Genomic DNA, 22860 nt, shown 5'->3' on the forward strand with positions numbered 1-22860 from the left:
CCGAGAAGAAAAGTCCAAAAAACCCCCCCTCCAGGAAAATAAGGGTTCCATAGGCCGACGCTGTGCGTAAGGTGAGCCCCCCCAGGGTCCAACGGTAACCCTCCACCCCCCCCACAAGCTTTCCCGGCCCCCCCCCTTTCCCCCCCCCCCCAGAGAGGTGACATTCCACGTCCCCAAAGCCAACTTCTGTCGCCTGAGTCTGGTCCGTTGAGACCCTCTGCTTTCACTGCCACCCTTCTGGCAGCGCACCCGACCCCATCGTTGTTTCCCGTAGGTGGTGGGCCCGCGGGACGGAGAAGCGGAGGTGTTGCCCACGTTGCTTTTTCGGGCTGGTGGCTCCGTGGCAAGCCCGGCCACCAGACGCTCCCTGACGAGTCCTCCTTCTGGGCCGGGCTGCAGAAGGGGACCCCGGGCTTCCTCCGGGCCGGGTATCCTCGCTTCCAATTGTGTTATTCATGGAGTCTTTTTGAACCAATCTTAGTCTGGCCCCTGACCTGGGACCAATTTGCCATGGGAGACCCTACCAGGAACACAAGGTTCCAGACAACACAGCCCCCAGGTTCATCGGGGCACACAAACCTCTCCACCACGATAAGGTGCTGGTTCTCGGAAAGGTATTCATAAATTCATAAATTGGCGTTCATGTTGGGTCGCATTGTCGAACATTCTTTGTCTTCTGAAGTATATTCAAACGGGCTTCGGAAGATTAACCTAACAACAGATCTCCGCTGGATTAATGAATGCCTGGACGTGTTCCTAAACAGCCTGTCTGTTCCTAAAACAGCTGTGCACAGAGTTCTCTTGCACCTAATTTCCATACAAAACCGCTCCACGAGCTCCTTATAAGGGCATGCAGGACGTGTGAACAATCCAGACTCCACAGGCAACGCGAAAGCAACTTTAAACGATCAAAACCATGACATTATTTTAGGACATCACGATGTCTAGTAGAATCATGAATGTAGATAAGCATAATAGCGTGTTTAGAACTAAGTTTCGGAAATCTTTTCCCCCGTGACTGATTTCGTAACTTCTAGCAAGCAGGGGCTGGCTTGAGCGGAATGGTTTTTCAGTGAGGAGACGCACAACGCTAAATGCATATGCAGTGAATGATATTAGCCTACTGTAATTATGCCCATTATTTGATTTAAGTAATACAATACAACAGAGGGTAAGCAAGAAATGAAGGCCTGGTCCATATACAAGCCTGCCCCAAATAAAGGCCAGTGCGATGTGCAGCCTAAGTAAATAAAAGCACTCGGCCACAATTTGAGGATTTACGGTGTAGACCTATTTTTATGAGCGGATGTTGCAAGCATTTTTTGCTGCGCGGAAGTAGTGCTAGCAATAGTGGATCCAAAACATTGAAAATTAAAGATGAGTCAACAGGCAGGAAAGAATACCCAGGTGCAGGATGACGAATTGGTGAAAAAGAAAGGGGGCACCTCTGTCGTGTGGAACTGGTTCGGTTTTAAGATCTCCGACCTCGAACAAAAACATATCTTATGTAAATTGTGTCGCCGTGCTGTTTTAGCGAAAGGTGGAAACACCACCAATTTATTAAATCACCTTAAATCGATGCATGTACGAGAATATGCAGATTGCATCAAAATGCCAGAAGCAATCAGCCCAGGAGCTCGACCAAAGACAAGCCAGACTTCCACTCAATCGCTTCAGCAATCACTACAAACATCATTCGTACTCGCTATGAGCGGACAAGCAAGACATGGAGAGACATCACGGAGGCTATAACCCATCACATTGTGAAGGACATGGGACACCCATCCAAACTGTGGAGAAAGTGGGTTTCAAAAAGTTACTTCAAACTCTGGACCCAAGGTACGAGATCCCGAGCCGCAAGTACTTCAGCCAGAAATGCCTGCCTCAACTGTACTTGGAATGTCGGGAGAGAGTTTACGGCGAAGTAAGCCAAGTCGATTTATGATGTTAAGAAGGGCTATTCAAATGGGATTCAGATGTTTCCCCTCATATATCGTGATATAATATCGATATCGTCTGGACAGTGAAACATATCGTGATATGAATTTGACCTCATATCGCCCACCCCTACTATGACGTAGGACCTTGGTGCTTCCGCCTGTCTTATCACTGTCCCCTTCTCCTTTGTGTCCCTTACCCAGATATGGTCGCCTGGTGTCAGTCTTGTGAGATGTTGAGCTCTGTGTCTTTTGTTAAAGTTCCAGCTCAATCTCTGTCTCTTCCTCTGTTCCTCCTCTTTGAGTTTGGTTATGTCAGTCCAGCCTGGGTTCAGAGATGACAGAGTGACCGGAGCCGTTGTTCTGAGCTGCCGGCCCATAGACAGTTGTGCTGGACTGTACCCGTTGGCGATTCGGGTGGCTCTGTAAGCCATGAGGGCCAGATAAGGGTCTTTTTCTTTCTGGAGGGGCCTTTAACTGTCCGCACCATGCGTTACACCTCTCCATTGCTCTGAGCGTATCTGGGGCTGGACGTTGTGTGTGTGAACCCCCACCGTGTTGCGAACTTGGTGAAGCATTCAGACGCGAACTGGGGTCCATTGTCTGTCATGACCTCAGACGGTATGCCATGCCTGGCGAAGATAGACTTACAATGTTCCACTACTGCTAATGAGGTTGTTGATGTGAGTTTAGCTACCTCAATGAAACGGGAAAAGTAATCTACCACCAATAGATACTGGTTATCGTTCCACTGAAACAAGTCAGCACCCACCTTTGCCCATTGTCTGTGTGGGAACTCTGTAGGAAGCAGTGGCTCTCTGGGGTTGACTCTTTCCTTTGCACATGTGTCGCAGCCCTTGACCACTTTCTGAAGCTGTGTACACAGTCCCGGCCACCAGACAGATTGTTTTGCTCTTTCACGACACTTTGCAATACCTTGGTGTCCTGCGTGCAGTTTCTGAAGGATGTCTGTCTGTCGCAGCTTGGGAATAACTAGTCTACATCCTTTTAGTAGTAAGCCGTTCTCCACTGATAGCTCTTACTCGACATGTACGTATGGTAGGTAAGCTCTGTCTATTGTGGATCTGTCTGGCCAGCCCTCATTACATACCTTTTCACTTAGCTCAGTATTTCATCACGTTCTTGGTGTTTCCTTATTTCTTGTAGCCTCTTTTCTGTAGCTGTGGGGGTTGACATGACCATGTTTACATACAGGTTGACTTCCTCTTCCAGCTCCGGCTGCCCTCGGTCTCCCAACGCCGCCCTTGACAGCACATCTGCTGTGGCCAACTTCTTGCCGGCCACATGGGAGATGGAGTAGCGGAAAGCCATCAGTCTCATTCTGAGTCTCTGAATGCGTGGCGGGAGCTCATCCAGGCTCTTGGAGCCTAGTAACGGTACCAGAGGCTTGTGGTCCGTTTCCACGTGGAACGTGATGCCCACCAAGAAGTCTGAGAAACGCTTGCACGCCCATGTGATTGCTAAGGCCTCTTTCTCAATCTGGGCGTACCTTTTGTCAGTGTCTGTGAGTGCTCTGGAGCTATGGCTTGAGGTGGCCCTCCTCCTGTCTCTGGAGTAGCATGGCTCCCAGTCCAAATGATGACGCATCAGCTGAGACGACTGTCTCTGCTTTTGCGTTGTAGAGCGCCAGCCCTGGTGGTGAGCTCAGCTTCTCTTTGATGTTGATCGTGTCCCCACTGAAACAGGTTTTGCTTCTTCAACAGGTCCCGGAGTGGCTGTGTCTTTTCTGCTAGATGAGGTAAGTACTTTCCCAGGTGATTCACCATTCCGAGGAATCGTCTCACTCCGCTCACGTCCTCAGGCTCCATGTCTGTCACTGCCCTCACTTTGATCTGCTCTCACGCCGGCTGCATCTATGATCTGTCCGAGAAATTTGACATGGCCTTTTGAGAATTCACATTTCTCACCTTTCAGCGTGACGCCTGCCTGCTGCAGCCTCCCCAGCACCACAAGCAGTCGTGTGTCGTGCTGGGCCTGTGTGTCTCCGTACACAAGCACGTCGTCCATTTGGCGCACATCGTCCATTTGGCACACGACGCCGTCGAGTCCCTCCAGTATCTGGGACATTCTCTTCTGGTAGTGGTCAGTTGCGGAGGATATGCCCAAGCAGAGGCGGTTAAAGCAAAACCTCCCAAAGAGAGTGAGGAATGTTGTGAGGAGGGGGGAATTTGCCAAAACCCTGAATTAGCATCGACTTTTGAAAAGACTTTGGCGCCCTCTAGCTGTCCAAGTGTGTATTCGACTGACGGAAGCATGTGTCTCTCCGTCTTGACTGACTCGTTCAATTTTGTCAGATCAATGCAGATGCGCACCTCATCCTTGCCTGGCTTTGGTACGGTGACCATTCTGGCGCACCAGTCTGTGGGTTGTTCAGCCCTTGAGATCACCCCTATCTCTTCCATGCACGTTTACTCTAGACATGAGAGGCAGCAGGATTTGTCGTGGGGTTGATATGGAGAATGGTTTGGTGTCTGCTTTAAGCTCTATCTTGTATTCTCCCGCCATCTTGCCTAGCCCTTTGAACAGTTTGGGGAACCGCTCCTTGACTCTCTCGACTGAGTCCAGTGCCACTGTATCTACTCTCGCCACTAGCCCTAGTGCTGGACGTCCCAGCAGGCTAAACTTCAGACCTGGGACTACATGCACTTCCTGTGTGGTGCTTTTACTGTCTGTTCCTATGGTAGCTGTGAACTTTCCCCTCACGGTGATGGGTGTCTGACCTGGACCCTGCAGCACTTTCTTTGCTCTCTCTAGCTCTGGAAACTGCCCCTTCTGAAATACCTCTTCAGATAGCACTGTTACATCAGCCCCCGTATCTATTTTGAATACAGCTGTGTGCTCATTCACATTAAGGTTGATTAGCCAGGGTTCACCATCTGAGCTGAGTGTGTCTAGGAAAGCTATTCCCTCCTCATCTGACTCTGCTGTGTTAACTTCATTGAGAGCCCCTGACCTGCACACTTTTGCATAGGTCTCTAGCTGGGCACTGGTTTTTGCTGTGTGCTGGCGTTCTACCACACCACATGCACCATGTCTGGTTACCTGGCTGTGTCTGATAACTGCTTTTGTCATTTGTCCTAACCTGCATGTTCTGCTGTCTTCCTTTGCCTATGTCAAACGTTCAAGCTAAAAAAAAAATGGACTAAAATTAAAATGAGTTCTCTGCAGTTAATTTGGCAAAACGAAATCTCATGTTTACCCGAATGGAGTAACTGAAGTCTTCTGACACCATGGAGAGTTAAGTAGTTCTAACTTAGAAATGATTATGGAGAGAGGTTTCCAGCGTTTGCTCTTGAAGCATGACTTTATTGAAGTGCCTTCTTTACAACCTCCCAAGCCTAACCACCCGGGGCAACGTCACATCCTGTGTCCTATCCATGCATTACCACTACAGGGTTATTACATACAAACAATCCTAGCCAGCTAGTTCTTATCAATTAGGCTGATGCCAGCTGAGCTAGCCAGCATGACAAAAGTACCAACGTTGTTCCAACTTGTGCTTACATTAAAGCTACTCCCTCCACCCCAGAAGTGCATTTACATCATGAACCACTGCCTTACCCATATTCTCCTGTGAGCTTTTTAAATGTTCCTTTTCTCTTAACCAAAGATATGTCCATTTGGATGCCATTATTATCCATTACGCTCGCTGCGCTACCGTTATTCTCCTCCCTGACGTGCCGTGCCGCTGTCAGTCATCCCATCGTACCTGTGGGCAGACGTCACTCACTGCGTGACAGCCCAAAGGTCATTGGGACTTGTTTAACCCACACACACAAGCCACAGCTGTCATTGCAGTTTAGATTTGTTTATAGCCTTCATTTGATTTTAAGCATACAATGCTTCACTGAACACATGAGGGGGCTTGGCTTTCTACAAATAAAGACGGCTTATTTTAAATCTCCCCAAATATATTGAGGCTGAACATTCAGTTTGGGGCCCCTAGTGGCTGCGGGGGCCCTATGCATCCGCATAGTCCGCATATAGAAAGAAACGTCTCTGGTTATCTGGAAGGAAATGGCTGTACTTCACTGATAACAAACCCTCTGTCTTCACCTAAGCTTTGTGATGTTCTGCAGCAGGATCAGACCGAAGACATCCTGCAGACTCCGGAGTGTGAGCGGATTCTATCTGTGTCTTTAACCCCATGTGAGATGGGACACTTGGAGGAATAAAACGGAGGCCCCTCAGAGCGCTGCTAACGCACTGGCGCTCTCAGGGGGAACCATCGGAGAGGAATGGTCAGTAACGGGCTAACGAGTGTGACGCGAGGAGCTATGATTGACCGGCTCTGTTCGCTGTGTGGAGCGATTAGCGCCGCTCTGACAGTCCAGCTCGGCTTCAGATTGGATTTTGGTCCAGAAGGTTGTTCATAAGAGCCTCGGCAGCAGCTGTGACACAGCAGTGAGGAGGACTGGGTTTATTATGGTCTGTGGTTCTGTTGGAGCTCTCTGCCTTCACACAGTGAGGTCATCAGTCAGTCTGATCAGAGGATACAGGGGGACAGCAGACAGAGAGGAGGGGGGCTGTGCAGCGATGTGCAGGACAACAGCGCCCTCTGGTGGAGACAAGAGTCCGGGTTTAAAGTGTGTTTTCACTCTGTGGGACCAGTAAGGGCTCCTCCTTCTGGTTTACCTGTAGATTTTCCAGAGTACTTATTCTCTGTCTGAGCTTGATCCAGAGTTTCTGTTTTTTATTCTGATGTGTGAACCCGTGTTTAAATGTGGAACACCTTCCACACCGAGACGTTTTTGCAAATATGAAAAGCCTCTGACGATGTCTCTCTGACATCAGGGCTTTCTGATCCAGTTTGTGTTCGTGGATCTCAGTTCTGTGTGAGAACATCTGACACAAACTACCCATGGGTATGAAAGAAAAACTCAGCTACTGTATGTTCAGGTGATGATTTAGTTGCTGCTTTTCAAAGTAAGAGCATGCAGTTCTAAAAGAACGTCGCCTTGACGGACAAACCGTCTCTACACCTTGGTTGGTAAAAGAAAGGGAACCATGATGTGGGTTCAGATCAGAGCATTTATTCACTGAAGATCAATCAGTTAAGAGCCAGGAAATAACAGGTACATCACACACACACACACACACACACACACACACACACACACACACACACACACACACACACACACACACACACACACACACACACACACACACACACACACACACACACACACACAGTGTTACTCTGCTCTCTCAGGTTGTGGTTCTGCAGGTATGTATTATGCTTGACCTCCGCAGAGCGTTGAGCAGGGAGAGGCTCCGCGGGCTCACGTCAGGGAGAGTAGGTTGATGTCGTAGCATCCGTCCACCTGCACACACACACACACACACACACACACACACACACACACACACACACACACACACACACACACACACACACACACACACACACACACACACACACACACACACACACACACACACACACACACACACACACACACACACACACAGCTTTAAACGCATTCACAAACTGACCGTTCTGGTTCCTGAAAGCTGTTCCACACACTCCAGGAAACACGTCATGTTTAAATATCTGAGCTGTGTGTGACATGTAAAGTGTGTGTGAGATGTATGTGTGTGTGCGTTTGTGTAACTCACGTCAAAGCGTCCGATGGAGGCCGTGGTCTGGTTGCTCTGCATCACCTCGGTCAGAGCCCACATCTGCTGCAGACTGGAGGAAACCGTCTGAGGGTCCGGGAGACCCTGAGGAGGCAGACAGGAAGTCTGTTAGTCACACACACACACACACACACACACACACACACACACACACACACACACACACACACACACACACACACACAAAAACCTGAAGTGTACCTCGAGGTCGGTGTTTTGGTCGACCAGCGTCAGGTCCGACAGCCAATCAGAAACTTCCTTCTCCGGGTCCTGGGGGGGAGGGGGCACACACTATTTGAATGCATCTGGTTTCACCACCATGCTAGAATACTGCAGGGTGATCTAAAGTTGATCTAAATGGTGAGCTTTATTTCGTGTGTGTATTCATCAGTTAGACCCTCTGTGTGTGCTGTAGGACTCCGACTCCCTCTGGTGGACATTCTGAATACTACAGTGAGACCCTGACCCAGAACAAGAGGAGAGGGTCTGCTTTAGCTTCAATGCTGCTATCATCACATAAATGATCCTAAATTAACTCCGTCATTAATCTAACCAAACACACATGTTTCTGTTTCCAACCCGACTGCTCACATAGCTCTTCCTCAGGAAGTCATTCACTCATCACCCCCTGCAGAGCAGCACCACTGCTGTAGGGAAGCTAACCCACCCACACATTATTTAAACATCTTTATTGGGATTAGTATTTTACATCTCTGTTCTCTATTTTATTTTGTTAGAACACATTTACTTTCTGGTGTTTACATAAATATCTTTATTCCATTTCTATCCTTTGTGTCTGCAGGATAAGTGGATCTGAAAACCGCTCGGTAAGTCCCTTATTGTCCCTCTGCTGTCGTTGAGTTACTGAGCTTTGTTTACTTGTGACTGTTTGTCTGTTTATTGAAAACAAAAGGAAGTAGTTTCTGACCGGCTCTGAGTGAGGGAAGATCCTGATGTCCTCCAGGCTGAAGGAGAGCCAGGTGGAGGATGGCTGTCTGAGGATCAGCCTCACAGAGATCACGTGGTCCGGATCCACCTGCATCTATTGAAACACAAGAACATGACTCAGCACTTCCTGTCCCCTGGTCTGGAGGTCAATGGTTTCTGAATGTGTTTCTGGTTCCTGAAATAAGGTCTGAGGTTAACACGAGCTGAAGAGGTTTTAACGTCTTGTTCTACCACAAGAAATACGTCAAGTCAAGTGTCTGAAGGAGAAAGGGAGGCTGTGGTGGAGCACTGGTTCCAGTCCCTCTGCCGTCAGCATGTGGTTGTGTCCCTGGGTGAGACACTTCACCTCCTGATTGTCCACAGTATTCAGTGTATGAAAGTGATGAGATGACTAAACATCATCACGGTCAACATTATTTCCATTTTAACAACCAGCAAATGTTACGAGTGGAAGAAAAACACTGATGCAGTTTTATTCTCCATACTACAAATGACTGCAGTGGTTTGAAGAGTAAATATCCCAAACAATCCCCAATAAACGTAATTCAGCATTACCCTTTAAACCGTCAGACTCCGAGCAGCGTCTGAAGGAAGCCTCCATTAACTGTCTGCCTCAGTGTACAGAACATTGAGACATGAAGAACTCTGAGGCTGCCTCAGTGTACAGAACATTGAGACATGAAGAAGAACTGAGGCTGCCTCAGTGTACAGAACATTGAGACATGAAGAAGAACTGAGGCTGCCTCAGTGTACAGAACATTGAGACATGAAGAAGAACTGAGGCTGCCTCAGTGTACAGAACATTGAGACATGAAGAAGAACTCTGAGGCTGCCTCAGTGTACAGAACATTGAGACATGAAGAACTGAGGCTGCCTCAGTGTACAGAACATTGAGACATGAAGAAGAACTCTGAGGCTGCCTCAGTGTACAGAACATTGAGACATGAAGAACTGAGGCTGCCTCAGTGTACAGAACATTGAGACATGAAGAAGAACTGAGGCTGCCTCAGTGTACAGAACATTGAGACATGAAGAAGAACTCTGAGGCTGCCTCAGTGTACAGAACATTGAGACATGAAGAAGAACTGAGGCTGCCTCAGTGTACAGAACATTGAGACATGAAGAACTCTGAGGCTGCCTCAGTGTACAGAACATTGAGACATGAAGAACTGAGGCTGCCTCAGTGTACAGAACATTGAGACATGAAGAACTGAGGCTGCCTCAGTGTACAGAACATTGAGACATGAAGAAGAACTCTGAGGCTGCCTCAGTGTACAGAACATTGAGACATGAAGAACTGAGGCTGCCTCAGTGTACAGAACATTGAGACATGAAGAAGAACTGAGGCTGCCTCAGTGTACAGAACATTGAGACATGAAGAAGAACTGAGGCTGCCTCAGTGTACAGAACATTGAGACATGAAGAAGAACTGAGGCTCCACACGTCATCACACAGAGCAACACTCTGTCTGATTGGTGAGCTGGCCGGCTCTGTTGTGATTGGTCCACCGCTTACAGATGTCCCGCCCCTTAGCCTATCACATATAATGTGTTGTAGCGCTAGCTGTGTAGTACACAAGGTACATATTGGTCCGGCTGTACAAACACCACGGCCCCTGGAAGAACCCCTCCCACACATAGAGTGGAATACCCCTGGTGTGCAGAAACACTGGAAGTATAAAATAGACCCTCCTGTAACGCGTGTTACCAGGGTGTACGTATCTGCCACTTCACTATTGTGTTCTTAATAACGTGTGCATACTCAGCCAGTTCAAAAGAGAAGAACCACTTTTCATTATGTTACCTTTCTCTCTCACTGGGGATTTCACTCTGAATTTGACCTCCTCATCAGAGTTTCATTTCTTCAGGATTCTGACCCGCTCATAAATTGGACTTTTCCCCAGAATGTTTACCTTTTTTTTGTACATTGTTGACTTGTGTTTAGAGTTTGGACTTGTTTCTCAAAGGTCTTCTGATTGTTTACAATATTTCAGCTTTTTTTCAGAATCTTGAAGTTTTTCTCGGAAGGATTACATTTTAGAAACATTCGGAATGTTTACCTTTTTCAAAGTCAGTGATCATTTTGATGAAATAGTCTGAAATTCAAAAAAGGAAAAAAAATTGGGAAACAAAAAGTGTGATTTAAAAGAAGATGATAAGGGCCGCATGAAGAAGGAGGTAGAGCGATGAGCAGACAGTGGGACGCTTTGGAAAGTCCAAATTTAAAAGTCAAATTCTTTAGGAAGTGACAATTTAGACTTTTTCTCACATTGTTGACTTTTATTTAGAGTTGTGACTTTTTTCAGGACTTTGAACTTCACTTTAAGAACACACACACACACACAGCTCACCTGTGTCCTGTGTATGCAGCAGTAGTCCTGGGATCCCCCCTCAGTGTGGGGGTTTTCCATCAGAGGCAGGTCTCTCACAGCAGTGACCCACTTAGCAGGGGCCTCCTGCTCGGGGGCTGTCCTCAGCAGACGCACACTCACTGAGGCCGTGTAGTGGTTCTTAAAGCTGATCTCGTCAATCTGACACACACACACACACACACACACACACACACACACACACACACACACACACACACACACACACACACACACACACACACACACACACACACACACACACACACACACACACACACACACACACAAATTCCTCTTTTTTTTCTTCCTAACAGCGTACCTCAAAGGTCCCTGAATTCAAACAATAGCTCCAAGTTATTTGGATACATGATGAAAGGTATTCTGATTCTGGTTAGTGTGTGTGTGTGGGTGTGTGTGTGGGTGGGTGTGCATGCAGACCTCAGCATTAAGCAAAGACAAACAGAGATAACGCCTTTGAAGCTCTACATTAAAAAGGACTTAAATTAGGACTAAATGCTTAAAACTGGGTCAGTATGAAACAGCTCGAGGTCCCTCTGAAGATAGATTCAGATTCACGTTTGTTTTGGACTGCATGTTATCCATATTCAAGATATCAAACATTTATGTGTTTTGCTTCACCTTTATGACTTTTATACACTAGGTATAGTTTCTCCTGTTGATGGACAGAAACAATAAGTCATAAGGAGTAACAATATTTCTGTAAAGAAAGGAGCAGGTTTCAACCATAACTCTGGTCCCTCTGCTAAAGGTAACATGGTTTTCTGCTGCAGGCTTCACACAAAAGCATGAATACATGCAGCTGGACATACAGTGGTTTGAATGGACAGCTTGCATTACATGTAGAGGGTTAAATGAGTTAAACTGAATATGGGTTGGCAGTGTTGGCTTACATTGACCGTTTTCCCGAAGGGCAGGGTGACGTCCACCACGCAGACCCCGGAGAGAGCCTCTGTGTCTCCGATGTGCAGATACACCGGGGGTTTGATGCTGCTCTCCACGGGCCGGACGTCCTCGCTGCTGCCGCTCATCTGCAGGACAGATTTGAATCACACATCGTCTGCAGGGAGCAACAGGGATGTTTAACTGCTGGAAGGAAGCCTCCGCACACACTCTTTATCCACCCCAGAAAAGGTGGTGCGTTGCATTAAAGCACGGCGTGTTGTTTTCAGTAGTGTAGGTCCTGCACAACAGGAGGAAACCGTTCTGCTCACCAGCTCTTTAACTTCTGCTCTAACTTGAATTCCTTCATCACATTTGGAATATTAACTGAACTCAGTTCCTCACACATTTGTATTTTGCGAAAACATTGTCGTGATTTTTACAACAGGCTGAAAATAGTTTTCTTTTGAATATCTTTTATAAGTTATACTTTTACCTCTTTCTTTTTTTTAAACGACGTCATGTATGAGTACACGTACTTGTTCCGATACTCTTGTGTGTGTTTGTGTTGTGTTGTTGTGTTGTTGTGTTGCATCACATTACGTCTATAACTAACAACATGTCATTCTGGAGCTGGTGATCACATTTCAAGGTGTGTCAACAGTTTCCTGGATCTGTCCTCGGGTTCATTATCAGCATTACTAAACCTGCCCTCTCAGGTTCTCTCTCAGACTCTCTCTCAGGTTCTCTCTCAGACTCTCTCTCAGGTTCTCTCTCAGGCTCTCTCTCAGACTCTCTCTCAGGTTCTCTCTCAGACTCTCTCTCAGGCTCTCTCTCAGACTCTCTCAGACTCTCTCTCAGGTTCTCTCTCAGACTCTCTCTCAGGTTCTCTCTCAGACTCTCTCTCAGGTTCTCTCTCAGGCTCTCTCTCAGACTCTCTCTCAGGCTCTCTCTCAGGCTCTCTCTCAGACTCTGTCTCGGGTTCTCTCAGGCTCTCTCGGCACCACGGACAGCGACATGCAGAACACACAGCCGCACGTTATCATAGCTGATAGCATCGCAGCTAACGGATGAATCAGCAGTATCTGATAAATGCGGGTCGAATACATCAGTTAAATACCTCTGTGTTGTTTCAGTACTCACCTTTTGTTCCAGGGAGGAGGAGCAGTTTGAGGAACAGTGTTTAAAAGACGAATAAATCAAGAAATGTGGACTAAATGTAGACTAAGGTCTTTCTGTTGACATGCTACGGAGCCTCTGCTACTTCCGGACTGTAACCATGACGACAGAGGGTCTTAAAGGGCCAGCAGCCCCTCAGCTGCTGAGGATCACTGCGTATTCATTGCAAACATCTACAATCATAAATATAAAATGCTTTTATCCAATGTAATAATCTTGTAAGAAAGTGTTACATTCTTTAGGTACAGTTGCCTGCGTTTCAAAAATGTTGTCTTTTCTACCAGTTTGCATCATTCTCACAGATTCACTTTAATGGACATGTACCTTTGAATATCCTCAAACAGGTGCTTGAATCATATTCTTGTAATTGCAGGAAGTGACTAAGAAAGCATTTCCCGGAAAGCCCTCTGAAGGGTGAATATGTGACAGCAGCTCTGCGTTCTGTGGCAGCAGGTTCCTGCAGGGTTCCTCCCTCAGCCCTGCAGCAGAGGGCAGCCTGACTCCATCAGTGGAAACCTCTGCTGCTCCAATCTCCTCCTTCACACTCTTCCTATTTTGAGAAGTAATTTCAAACACACAAGGACTTTTGTTTAGCGCGTAAATAAAAACACAGAATCCAATTGTAAGAAAAGGACCAAAAATATAACTATTAGAAAACTATTAAAGAACTAGGATAACATTCTGATACAAGAAGACTGAAGTTACGATGATATCAGGAGGAAGAGGAAGAGGAGAGAGGAAGAGCAGAGAGGAAGAGCAGAGAGGAAGAGGAGAGATGAAGAGCAGAGAGGAGAGAGGAAAAGCAGAGAGGAAGAACAGAGAGGAAGGGGAGAGAGGAAGAGCAGAGAGGTGGAGGAGGAGCAGAGAGGAGAGAGGAAGAGCAGAGAGGAAGAGCAGAGAGGAAGAACAGAGAGGAAGAGGAGAGAGGAAGAACAGAGAGGAAGAGCAGAGAGGAAGAACAGAGAGGAAGAGCAGAGAGGAAGAACAGAGAGGAAGAGGAGAGAGGAAGAACAGAGAGGAAGAACAGAGAGGAAGAACAGAGAGGAAGAGCAGAGAGGAAGAGGAGAGAGGAAGAACAGAGAGGAAGAGGAGAGAGGAAGAACAGAGAGGAAGAACAGAGAGGAAGACCAGAGAGGAAGAGCAGAGAGGAAGAGGAGAGAGGAAGAATAGAGAGGAAGAGCAGAGAGGAAGAGGAGAGAGGAAGAACAGAGAGGAAGAACAGAGAGGAAGAGCAGAGAGGAAGAACAGAGAGGAAGAGGAGAGAGGAAGAGCAGAGAGGAAGGGCAGAGAGGAAGAGCAGAGAGGAAAAGGAGAGAGGAAGAACAGAGGAAGAGGAAAGAGGAAGAGGAGAGAGGAAGAGCAGAGAGGAAGAGCAGAGAGGAAGAGGAGAGAGGAAGAGCAGAGAGGAAGAGCAGAGAGGAAGAGGAGAGAGGAAGAGCAGAGAGTCCAAAATTCGATGCTTATCCAATGCCCCGGGCCGACGAACTCCTGGATCGGCTGGGCACGGCTCACTTTTTCACGACACTGGATTTAACCAAGGGCTATTGGCAGATTCCCCTGTCGCAAGAGTCGAAGGAAAAAACAGCCTTGTCCACTCCGTACGGTTTGTACCAATTTGTCACACTTCCTTTCGGGTTGTTTGGGGCCCCAGCCACCTTTCAGCGGCTCATGGACCGGGTCCTGCGTTCCCAATCTGCATATGCTGCCGCCTACTTGGACGATGTCATCATTCACAGTGAGACGTGGGAGCAGCATGTGCAGCAGGTGGGGGCGGTGCTTGAGTCCCTGAGGCATGCCGGGCTCACGGACAACCCGAGGAAGTGTGCGGTTGGGCGGAGGGAGGTACGGTATCTGGGGTACCACTTGGGCGGCGGGCAGGTGCGGCCACAGGTAGAAAAAACAGCCACCATTTCCGCCTGTCCGGGGCCCAAGTCGAGAAAAGAGGTCAGGAGCTTCATGGGGCTGGCCGGCTACTACAGGCGGTTAATTCCTTCCTTTTTTGAGCTGACCAGTCCCCTGACCGACCTGACCCGAAAGGGTGCTTCAGATCCAGTCCAGTGGACGGAGCAGTGCCAGCTGGCGTTTGAGAGGGTTAAGAAAGCCCTCTGTGGAAAGCCACTGCTGTACACACCTAACTTCTCTCTCCCCTTTGTTTTGCAGACCGACGCCTGGAACAGTGGGGTGGGGGCGTTTTGTCCCAGGAGGTGGAGGGGGTCGACCAACCCGTACTGCATATCAGCCGTAAGCTCGCTCAGCGGGAGGTGAAGTACAGTACGGTGGAAAAGGAGTGCCTCGCCATACGGTGGGCGGTCGGCACCCTGCGTTACTACCTCCTAGGGCGCCCTTTCACCCTCTGGTCGGACCATGCCCCGCTCCAGTGGCTCCACCGCATGAAGGATGCCAACGCCCGGATCACTCGGTGGTATCTGGTGTTACAGCCTTTCAGCTTCAAGGTGATCCACAGGCCGGGTAACCAGATGGTCGTGGCTGATTTCCTCTCTCGCTCGGCGGAGTGGGGGGGAGTCAGCTTTCGGCCGGCGAGGTCCCGGCCTGAGTCAGGCGGTGGGGGTATGTGGCAGCGGGGTGTGGTTAGGGCGCCGGCTGCTGGAGTGGTAGGAGTGGCTCAGCAGGAGGCCAGACAGCTGATCGGGATCAGGTAATCAGGCATTGATTAAAGTCCTGGTCGTAACCTGGTTCTGGGTTCTGTTGCAGTAGACTGGGTCCTGAGGGAGAACTGTCTCCACCTCCCATGCCGGACGAGAGCGACGAGCCAGCAAGAATGTTGTTAACGGACTGTGCGGAAATAACTATATTTGGTTTCAAAGTACCAGTGGTCCTTCCATCATTGGGAACCCAGGTGTGAGCCCGAACGCTCACTAAGGGGTCGTAAATACTTGAGAAGCATTTTATAAATGCAGTCCATTTATAGCTATAGTACAGTATATTGTATCGTATGGACTTGAGTTGTTTCATTGTATGGACTCTGATTGTATGCTCTCGACATGAAGCGTCTTGTATCTGATTGTATTTTATTGTATCTCATTAATTAAATCATATCCGATCCTATTGTATGGTAGTGTACCTTATCTTATCGCTTATGAGCACTACTGTAAAGACGTAGAAAGCTTGATATAAATGCAGTCTATTCAGTAATATCCTATCTTATGAAATCAAATCGTATTGAAAAGTATCAAATGTTATCCTATCATATGGTATGGTACTCATATTGTTGGTGCTTTAAATGTGCTTTTACTGTCCTATCTTATTGTATCCTACACTTTGGGGGTTTTAAATCCAGTCCATTTACTATTATTATCTTATAAAATCAAATGGTTTTGAGTTGCATCGTGTCTTACTTTGACATTGTACCGGTTCTTATTGCATCATAACAAATCGAAGCTTCTTTAATCATCATATTGTATCTTATCAAATCCTGTCCTGTCCTATCGTAAAGACTTGAAAAGCTCTGTATAAATGCAGTCATTTAGTATATCCTATCTTATTGTGTCGGAGCACTTTGGGGGTTCTGAATATGTTACAGTCTTACATCGTATCTCCTGGTTCCCGCACCGCTGACGGCAGACTGACGGAGGAGGAAGAGGCGGCATCATTGAGGAGTGACAGCCTGAAGATCTGCACATGAGTTCATACCTTTCACCGTGTTGTCTTTCTGTCTTCATTTCCCCCGCCAGGGTCATCCCTCATTTCCACTCCTTCACTCATCTTCCTCACATCTCCTCCTCCTGCTCCTCCTCCTCCTCCTCGTCCTCCTCCTCTCTGTGATTCCTTTACGACCCCACCCCCCCACCCCCCCGAGTGACATATTGGTGTGAGATGTTCCCAGATCTGCAGTGAAGTGAGACGATGTGACTGTCCTCTGTGAGAGGCATAGAGAGACAGAAGAGGGGGAGGGGGACCAGAAGAGAGGAGAGGAATATCCAGATATTCAGAGAGGTCGGAGCTGTGCAGCCATCTGTGTTTACTCTGTGATCTCCGTCAGGATCACAATCTCTTTATCGCCATCAAACACATCACGGAGGTTCACTGCAGTAAACAAACACAAATAAACAAAAGCAGAGGAAGCCGCAACGAGCTCTATAGTACATAAATAAAATACATGAGCAGTTCTGACAGATGACAGGACTTCCTACTGCAGATAGATTTGACTGGACCCTTGATCCTCCTTAGCAACGGTCTGTTCTGGTTAACAACGGTCTGATAGCGAGAATGAAGTGTGTGTGTGTGTGTGTGTGTGTGTGTGTGTCCAGTGTATTTGTATGAAGGGCCGTGTAGGCCACAATTCAAACTCACCTCACACACCACAACTGAAAATTAAACCTCACACATACTATTGAAAATGCTCAGAAGGGAATATGCATGTGTTTCCACTATGCGTGTGTGTGTGTGTGTGTGTGTGTGTGTGTGTGTGTGTGTGTGTGTTAGGGTGACCATTTCCATAACACCGAAAAGGAGGACATTATGCGGCATATCAATAAATTACTATGATGTACATAGGACTCTGGTATACTCTCATTTACAATACAATTTTGTGTGGTTTAAAGATGATGTTTGTGTAGCTGAATAGGAAAAAAGATGAATGAAAAGTCAAAAAGGGTTTGTTCACAGTATTTGTATTTATTCAATACATTGTGGTGTTCAAAAACTGACCACTGAGATGAATCTTTTAAAGTGCAGAGTGCTACAAAGCATAACATGTGTGGACTTAAATGGAAAAAACAAATAACAGGTAACATACATAATAATACAAAAATGCTTTTTTGAAAAGCATAAATAACCTTTTATGTAAACAACAAAGGAGATTGTAAAAAACAACAACATTCACATTCAACTGCTCAAAAGGTATAGCATTTCTAAAGTGCTTCAGTCTTTTGGGGACTTGTCTTCAGTGTCTTCATCTGTATATGTGTGTGTGTGTACAGCAGTCCACCTGTATTTAGGCAAACTCCACATTCACCCTCTGTAGCAGCTCAGGAGACAACAGCACCTCTGACATCATGGCTTCCAAGCCCCCACTGCCCCTGGGCCTGTTTATATCCTGCAGGGACTGGTACAGATAACAACATAGCAAGAATACTGTTATCAACCTTCAAACATCTGTATTGTTTTCAACCCAATAAATATAAATATTTCATGCAGCCCATCAGTGAAATCATAAGACTAGTGTACTCACCAAAGTAGTTGATTGTCTATCTGCAATACTTCTGTTCTTTCCTGGCTGCATCCAAGAGTTTTTTGTTTTCAATGAACTTCTTGTACACCTCTGTGCAGGGATAAGTGAAATCGACACACACTTGCAGCTCAGCCTTGACACTGTCCACATCCAGGCGATTCCTCTCGTTTCTCCATGCAGTTGTCATCATTGAAAAGACACGTTCTGTGTGTGCATTGCTGCATGGGATGGAGAAAATATAGGCGCTGACCTTCCTGAGATTCACAAGTGGTACATCTGCTTTGGAAAACAGTTTCAAATATCGTTCCTCACTGTGGCAACCTTCCATTTCTGGTGAGCTGAAGGAACCTTCCACCATGGCATATTCCTCATACAGTCCATCCATATCAATGTCCAGATTGCAGGCCTGGACAGCAGCACTGTAGTCTTCAAATGGCACAGAAGTTTTGAGGCCAAGCTTGGCCACTTTGCTAGCTTGTGTCAGAGAAGTCATATCTTTCACTGATGTATTTCTTTGCTCTTTCATAAAAAAGCAGAACATCTGCTTCACATTTTTTTGACTGGCAAGGGGGCAGCTGCTTCAGTCATCCCTTTAGCTGTGGGCGAGTCACTGAAAATCTCCCGGTCCACTTTCACGCCGCAGTCTACACTTCTGTACGACTGGTGTTGCTTTACAGCATGGTAAACCTTGCACAGCTCAGCAGCGGTTATTTTATTATCCAGGGGCGACGAGGCTTCACGAAAAAATGTCCTCATTGAAGAGGTACCTGCCGCACGTCTATTAGTTTTATGCTTCTCCGTATCCGCATGTCGTTCAATGGCAGCTTTTCCCTTACTGCTTATGTCAAAATCACAACAACAAAGTGTGCAGAAGCCATGAAAGGAGTCTCGACTGGTTTTAGATATAAAATCGTGCTCTTTCGTCCATTCTGGATTGAATGAGGTCTTACGTTTTGGCATGATGCAAACATTCTGTCAAAGAAGCCGGCATATGTATGAAGTGGCAGCACATGGAGCCTTGTTTACGTTTTTAACCAATGATATAGCAGATATTTATCTGACACCGCTCTTAGCCAATCATTTGTTAGAACAGATATGTTACGGCATTGGACGTTGTGCTGCGTCCCAGCAAAGATTCTAGAACTCCGCTCTTCAAGCCTAGTGCCTCAAGAAGGAGGACAAATACGCGTCCGGCTTGATGCTGCGCCGGACGCCGGACAGGGCATTGAAAAGCCGGACTGTCCGGCCTAAAGCCGGACGTCTGGCCACCCTAGTGTGTGTGTGTGTGTGTGTGTGTGTGTGTGTGTGTGTGTGTGTGTGTGTGTGTGTGTGTGTGTGTGTGTGTGTGTGTGTGTGAGGAGGATTCTTGCTGTAACGGACGTTATTGTGATGTAACGGATATATCAAAGATTGAAGAACAATGCTACCGTGATACAGTAGGGGGCAATAATGCTCGTCTGGTTGCAAGTCGCCATTAAAAAGAAGAAGAAAAATACTGAAGCTGAAGGTCCAGTTGAGCATGGATTTATAGAGAACCAGCACCGCAGCCGTAGGCTGGACCCTGTACCGAGCGGTTTACAAGCTTAGACAGTCTGTTCTATCGAGGTGTTCTTCCTTACATCACCTGCCTGATACGCGCTGTTCGGCAGGGCAGCTCGTGAGGTCGCCAGCATCCCGCTAGCATCTTGCTAGCATCAAGCTAACAACCCGCTAGCAACAAGCTAACAACCCGCTAGCAACAAGCTAACAACCCGCTAGCAACAAGCTAACAACCCGCTAGCAACAAGCTAACAACCCGCTAGCAACAAGCTAACAACCCGCTAGCAACAAGCTAACAGCCGAAATTGAGCCTGTTTTTTTTTTTTTTTTATCATTTATTGAAGTGATTGATATCTCAGGCTGAGAGTACAATGGCCAGGTAAATAAGGTAGATTAAGCTGTGTACTTCCAGCCAACAGTTATGTTAACATTAGTTAGTTAACAGTAAGTCAAATATAAGGAAGTAACCAATGTGTGTAAACTGACCTTAAAATGGCGCCGAGGATGGCTGCCGTGTCTCGAGCTCCTCAACAACTCCACATCTTAGTGTTTTTATTGTTTTACTTTGTTGGTTGTTTTTAACTTTTTTTGCAACATGCAAACCGCCCAAGCGAGCCCTATCATCCAATATGATAGAGAACAACTTTTACACATCAGGTCGCTGGTGGACAGCAATAATCCACGACGACCTGCAAACAATGGAGAGTCTCCGTGTTTACCTGCTGGAGCTCTACCTGTGGAGCGCAGGAGGAAGAGACCACGAGGTTCCCGGGCCGGGGTCCTGGTCAGGCTGAGGAAACGTGAAAACAGGCCTCCTCTACCGAGTTTACTTCTGGCAAATGTCCAATCCCTGGATAATAAGCTGGACGAACTCCGTAGCAGGGTGGCATTTCAACGGGACATTAAGACCTGTAATGTTTTGGTTTTCACGGAGACTTGGCTCGACCCCACGATACCGGACGCCGCCATTGCTCCACACGGATTCTCCATTCATCGCCAGGACCGGACAATAAACTCAGGGAAGAGCAAGGGAGGAGGTGTCTGCTTCATGATTAACAACAACTGGTGCTCAGATGTGGAGATCATTTCTTCGGACTGTTCTCCCAGCCTAGAGCACATCATGATCGGATGCCGGCCTTTTTATCTGCCGAGGGAGTTCACATCTGTTGTTCTAACAGCAGTGTATGTTCCGCCGCACGCTGACAACAACACAGCGCTGGAGGAGCTGTATGGGATTATCGACAGGACAGAGACTTCTCGGCCAGAGGCCGCATTTATTGTGGCCGGGGATTTTAACAGAGCCAACATGAAGAAAGTCCTGCCGAAATACTATCAGCACGTCAGCTGCCCCACGCGCGGTGGAAATACACTGGACCATGTTTACACTCCTTTCCGGCATGGATATAAAGCCCTCCCCCGCCCCCCCCCTTCGGCAAGTCAGACCACATATCTCTTCTTCTGCTCCCCGTTTACCGGCAGAGACTGAAGAGGGACCGACCTGTGACAAGGACAGTGCAGCTTTGGTCCGAGCAGTCTGACTCTGCTCTCCGCCACTGCTTTGGCATCACGGAGTGGTGTGTGTTTGAGGAGGACGATATAAACACACACACTGACGCGGTCATTTGCTACATCGGCAAATGCATCGATGACGTCGTGCCGCGGATTACTGTACGGACATTCCCAAATGAGAAGCCCTGGATAAACGGCGAGGTCCGAGCTAAACTTAAAGCACGGGCCATCGCGCACAGCGGCGGTGATTTGGATGAGTACAGGAATTCCAGGTATGCACTCCGGAGAGCTATTAGCAGTGCGAAAAGACAATACAGGGACAAGGTGGAGTCGAACTACAAGGGCTCCAACGCCAGAAATATGTGGTCTGGACTAAAAACAATAACAGACTACAAAAGGACAACGAGTGGTGCTGAGGAAGTGTCTGCATCTCTCCCAGATGAACTGAACACATTTTATGCACGCTTTGAGAAGCCCCCGGCTGTGGAGGCACAAAAGGCCCAGGATCCCTGCTCACTGGTTTTAACCAGTGCAGATGTGTGTAGATCTCTGAAAAGGATCAACGCACACAGGGCTCCAGGACCTGATGGCATCCCTGGCCGTGCTCTCAAGGTGTGTGCAGTTCAGCTGGCAGATGTGTTCACAGACATTTTCAATAGGTCACTGCTCCAGTCTGTAGTCCCCACATGTTTTAAAGAGTCCATCATTGTCCCTGTCCCCAAAAAGACAAAACCCATCTGCCTCAATGACTACCGCCCAGTTGCACTCACCTCCATCATCATGAAGTGCTTTGAGCGGTTAGTCAAAACTTTTATCACCTCCTCCCTCCCCGACTCACTGGACCCCCTGCAGTTTGCCTACAGAGCAAACAGGTCCACGGATGATGCCATCTCCCTCACCCTCCACACTGCCCTCTCCCACCTGGACCAGAGGAACACTTATGTGAGAATGCTGTTCATTGACTACAGTTCAGCATTCAACACCATTGTGCCCTCCAAGCTCATCATTAAGCTCAGGGACCTTGGGCTCAACAGCGCCCTCTGTGACTGGATCATGAGCTTCCTGACGGGCAGATCCCAGGCAGTGCGGATGGGGAACATCACATCCTCCACCTTGACCCTCAACACCGGAGCCCCTCAGGGTTGTGTGCTCAGCCCTCTCCTCTACTCCCTGTTCACGCACGACTGCGTGGCCACACACAGCTCCAACACCATCATCAAGTTTGCTGACGACACGACCGTCATCGGCCTGATCACAGACGGCGACGAGACGGCGTACAGAGAGGAGGTCAGAGCCCTGACATCTTGGTGCCAGGACAACAACCTCCATCTCAACGTCAGCAAAACAAAGGAGCTGATTGTGGACTACAGGAAGAGGCAGAGAGAGGCACACACACCCATCACCATCGACGGTACTCCTGTGGAGAGAGTCAGCAGCTTCAGGTTCCTCGGGGTAAACATCAGTGAGGACCTGACATGGACACATCACACCAGGGTCATATCCAAGACGGCTCGACAGCGGCTCTTCTTCCTCCGCAGGCTGCGGAAGTTCAACATGGACTCCAGGATACTCTGCAACTTCTACAGGTGCACCATCGAGAGTATCCTGACTGGCTGCATCAC

The 22860-nt window shown here is 47.7% G+C and overlaps 1 protein-coding gene across 2 annotated transcripts; it reads right to left on the minus strand.

Moving 5' to 3' along the window:
- Nucleotides 1-6971: 6971 nt before the first annotated feature.
- Nucleotides 6972-13105, minus strand: nicn1 (nicolin 1). 2 transcript variants are annotated; one of them, XM_063911315.1, is made up of 7 exons: nucleotides 12964-13105; nucleotides 11832-11969; nucleotides 10900-11079; nucleotides 8530-8643; nucleotides 7803-7871; nucleotides 7581-7685; nucleotides 6972-7285 (listed from the first exon to the last, which is right to left on the minus strand). In XM_063911315.1, the coding sequence occupies exons 2-7, from the start codon at nucleotides 11967-11969 to the stop codon at nucleotides 7244-7246; spliced, it is 648 nt and encodes a 215-aa protein (XP_063767385.1). In that variant the 5' UTR covers nucleotides 12964-13105; the 3' UTR covers nucleotides 6972-7243. The 2 variants fall into 2 exon arrangements, with proteins under 2 accessions (XP_063767385.1, XP_063767386.1); XM_063911316.1 differs by having other exon boundaries at nucleotides 11832-11998; nucleotides 12964-13090.
- Between the last annotated feature and the right edge of the window lie 9755 nt (nucleotides 13106-22860).

This window comes from Eleginops maclovinus, chromosome 20, assembly GCF_036324505.1.
Source record: "Eleginops maclovinus isolate JMC-PN-2008 ecotype Puerto Natales chromosome 20, JC_Emac_rtc_rv5, whole genome shotgun sequence".
NCBI lineage: Eukaryota > Metazoa > Chordata > Actinopteri > Perciformes > Eleginopidae > Eleginops > Eleginops maclovinus.

Coding starts and splice junctions, on each gene's coding strand:
- nicn1 (XM_063911315.1), bottom strand. CDS start 11,969: ATGAGCGGCAGCAGCGAGGACGTCCGGCCCGTGGAGAGCAGCATCAAA. Junction 7,686..7,802: donor ACCAAAACACCGACCTCGAG/GTACACTTCAGG, acceptor CTGCCTCCTCAG/GGTCTCCCGGACCCTCAGAC. Junction 7,286..7,580: donor CCTCCATCGGACGCTTTGAC/GTGAGTTACACA, acceptor GTGTGTGTGCAG/GTGGACGGATGCTACGACAT.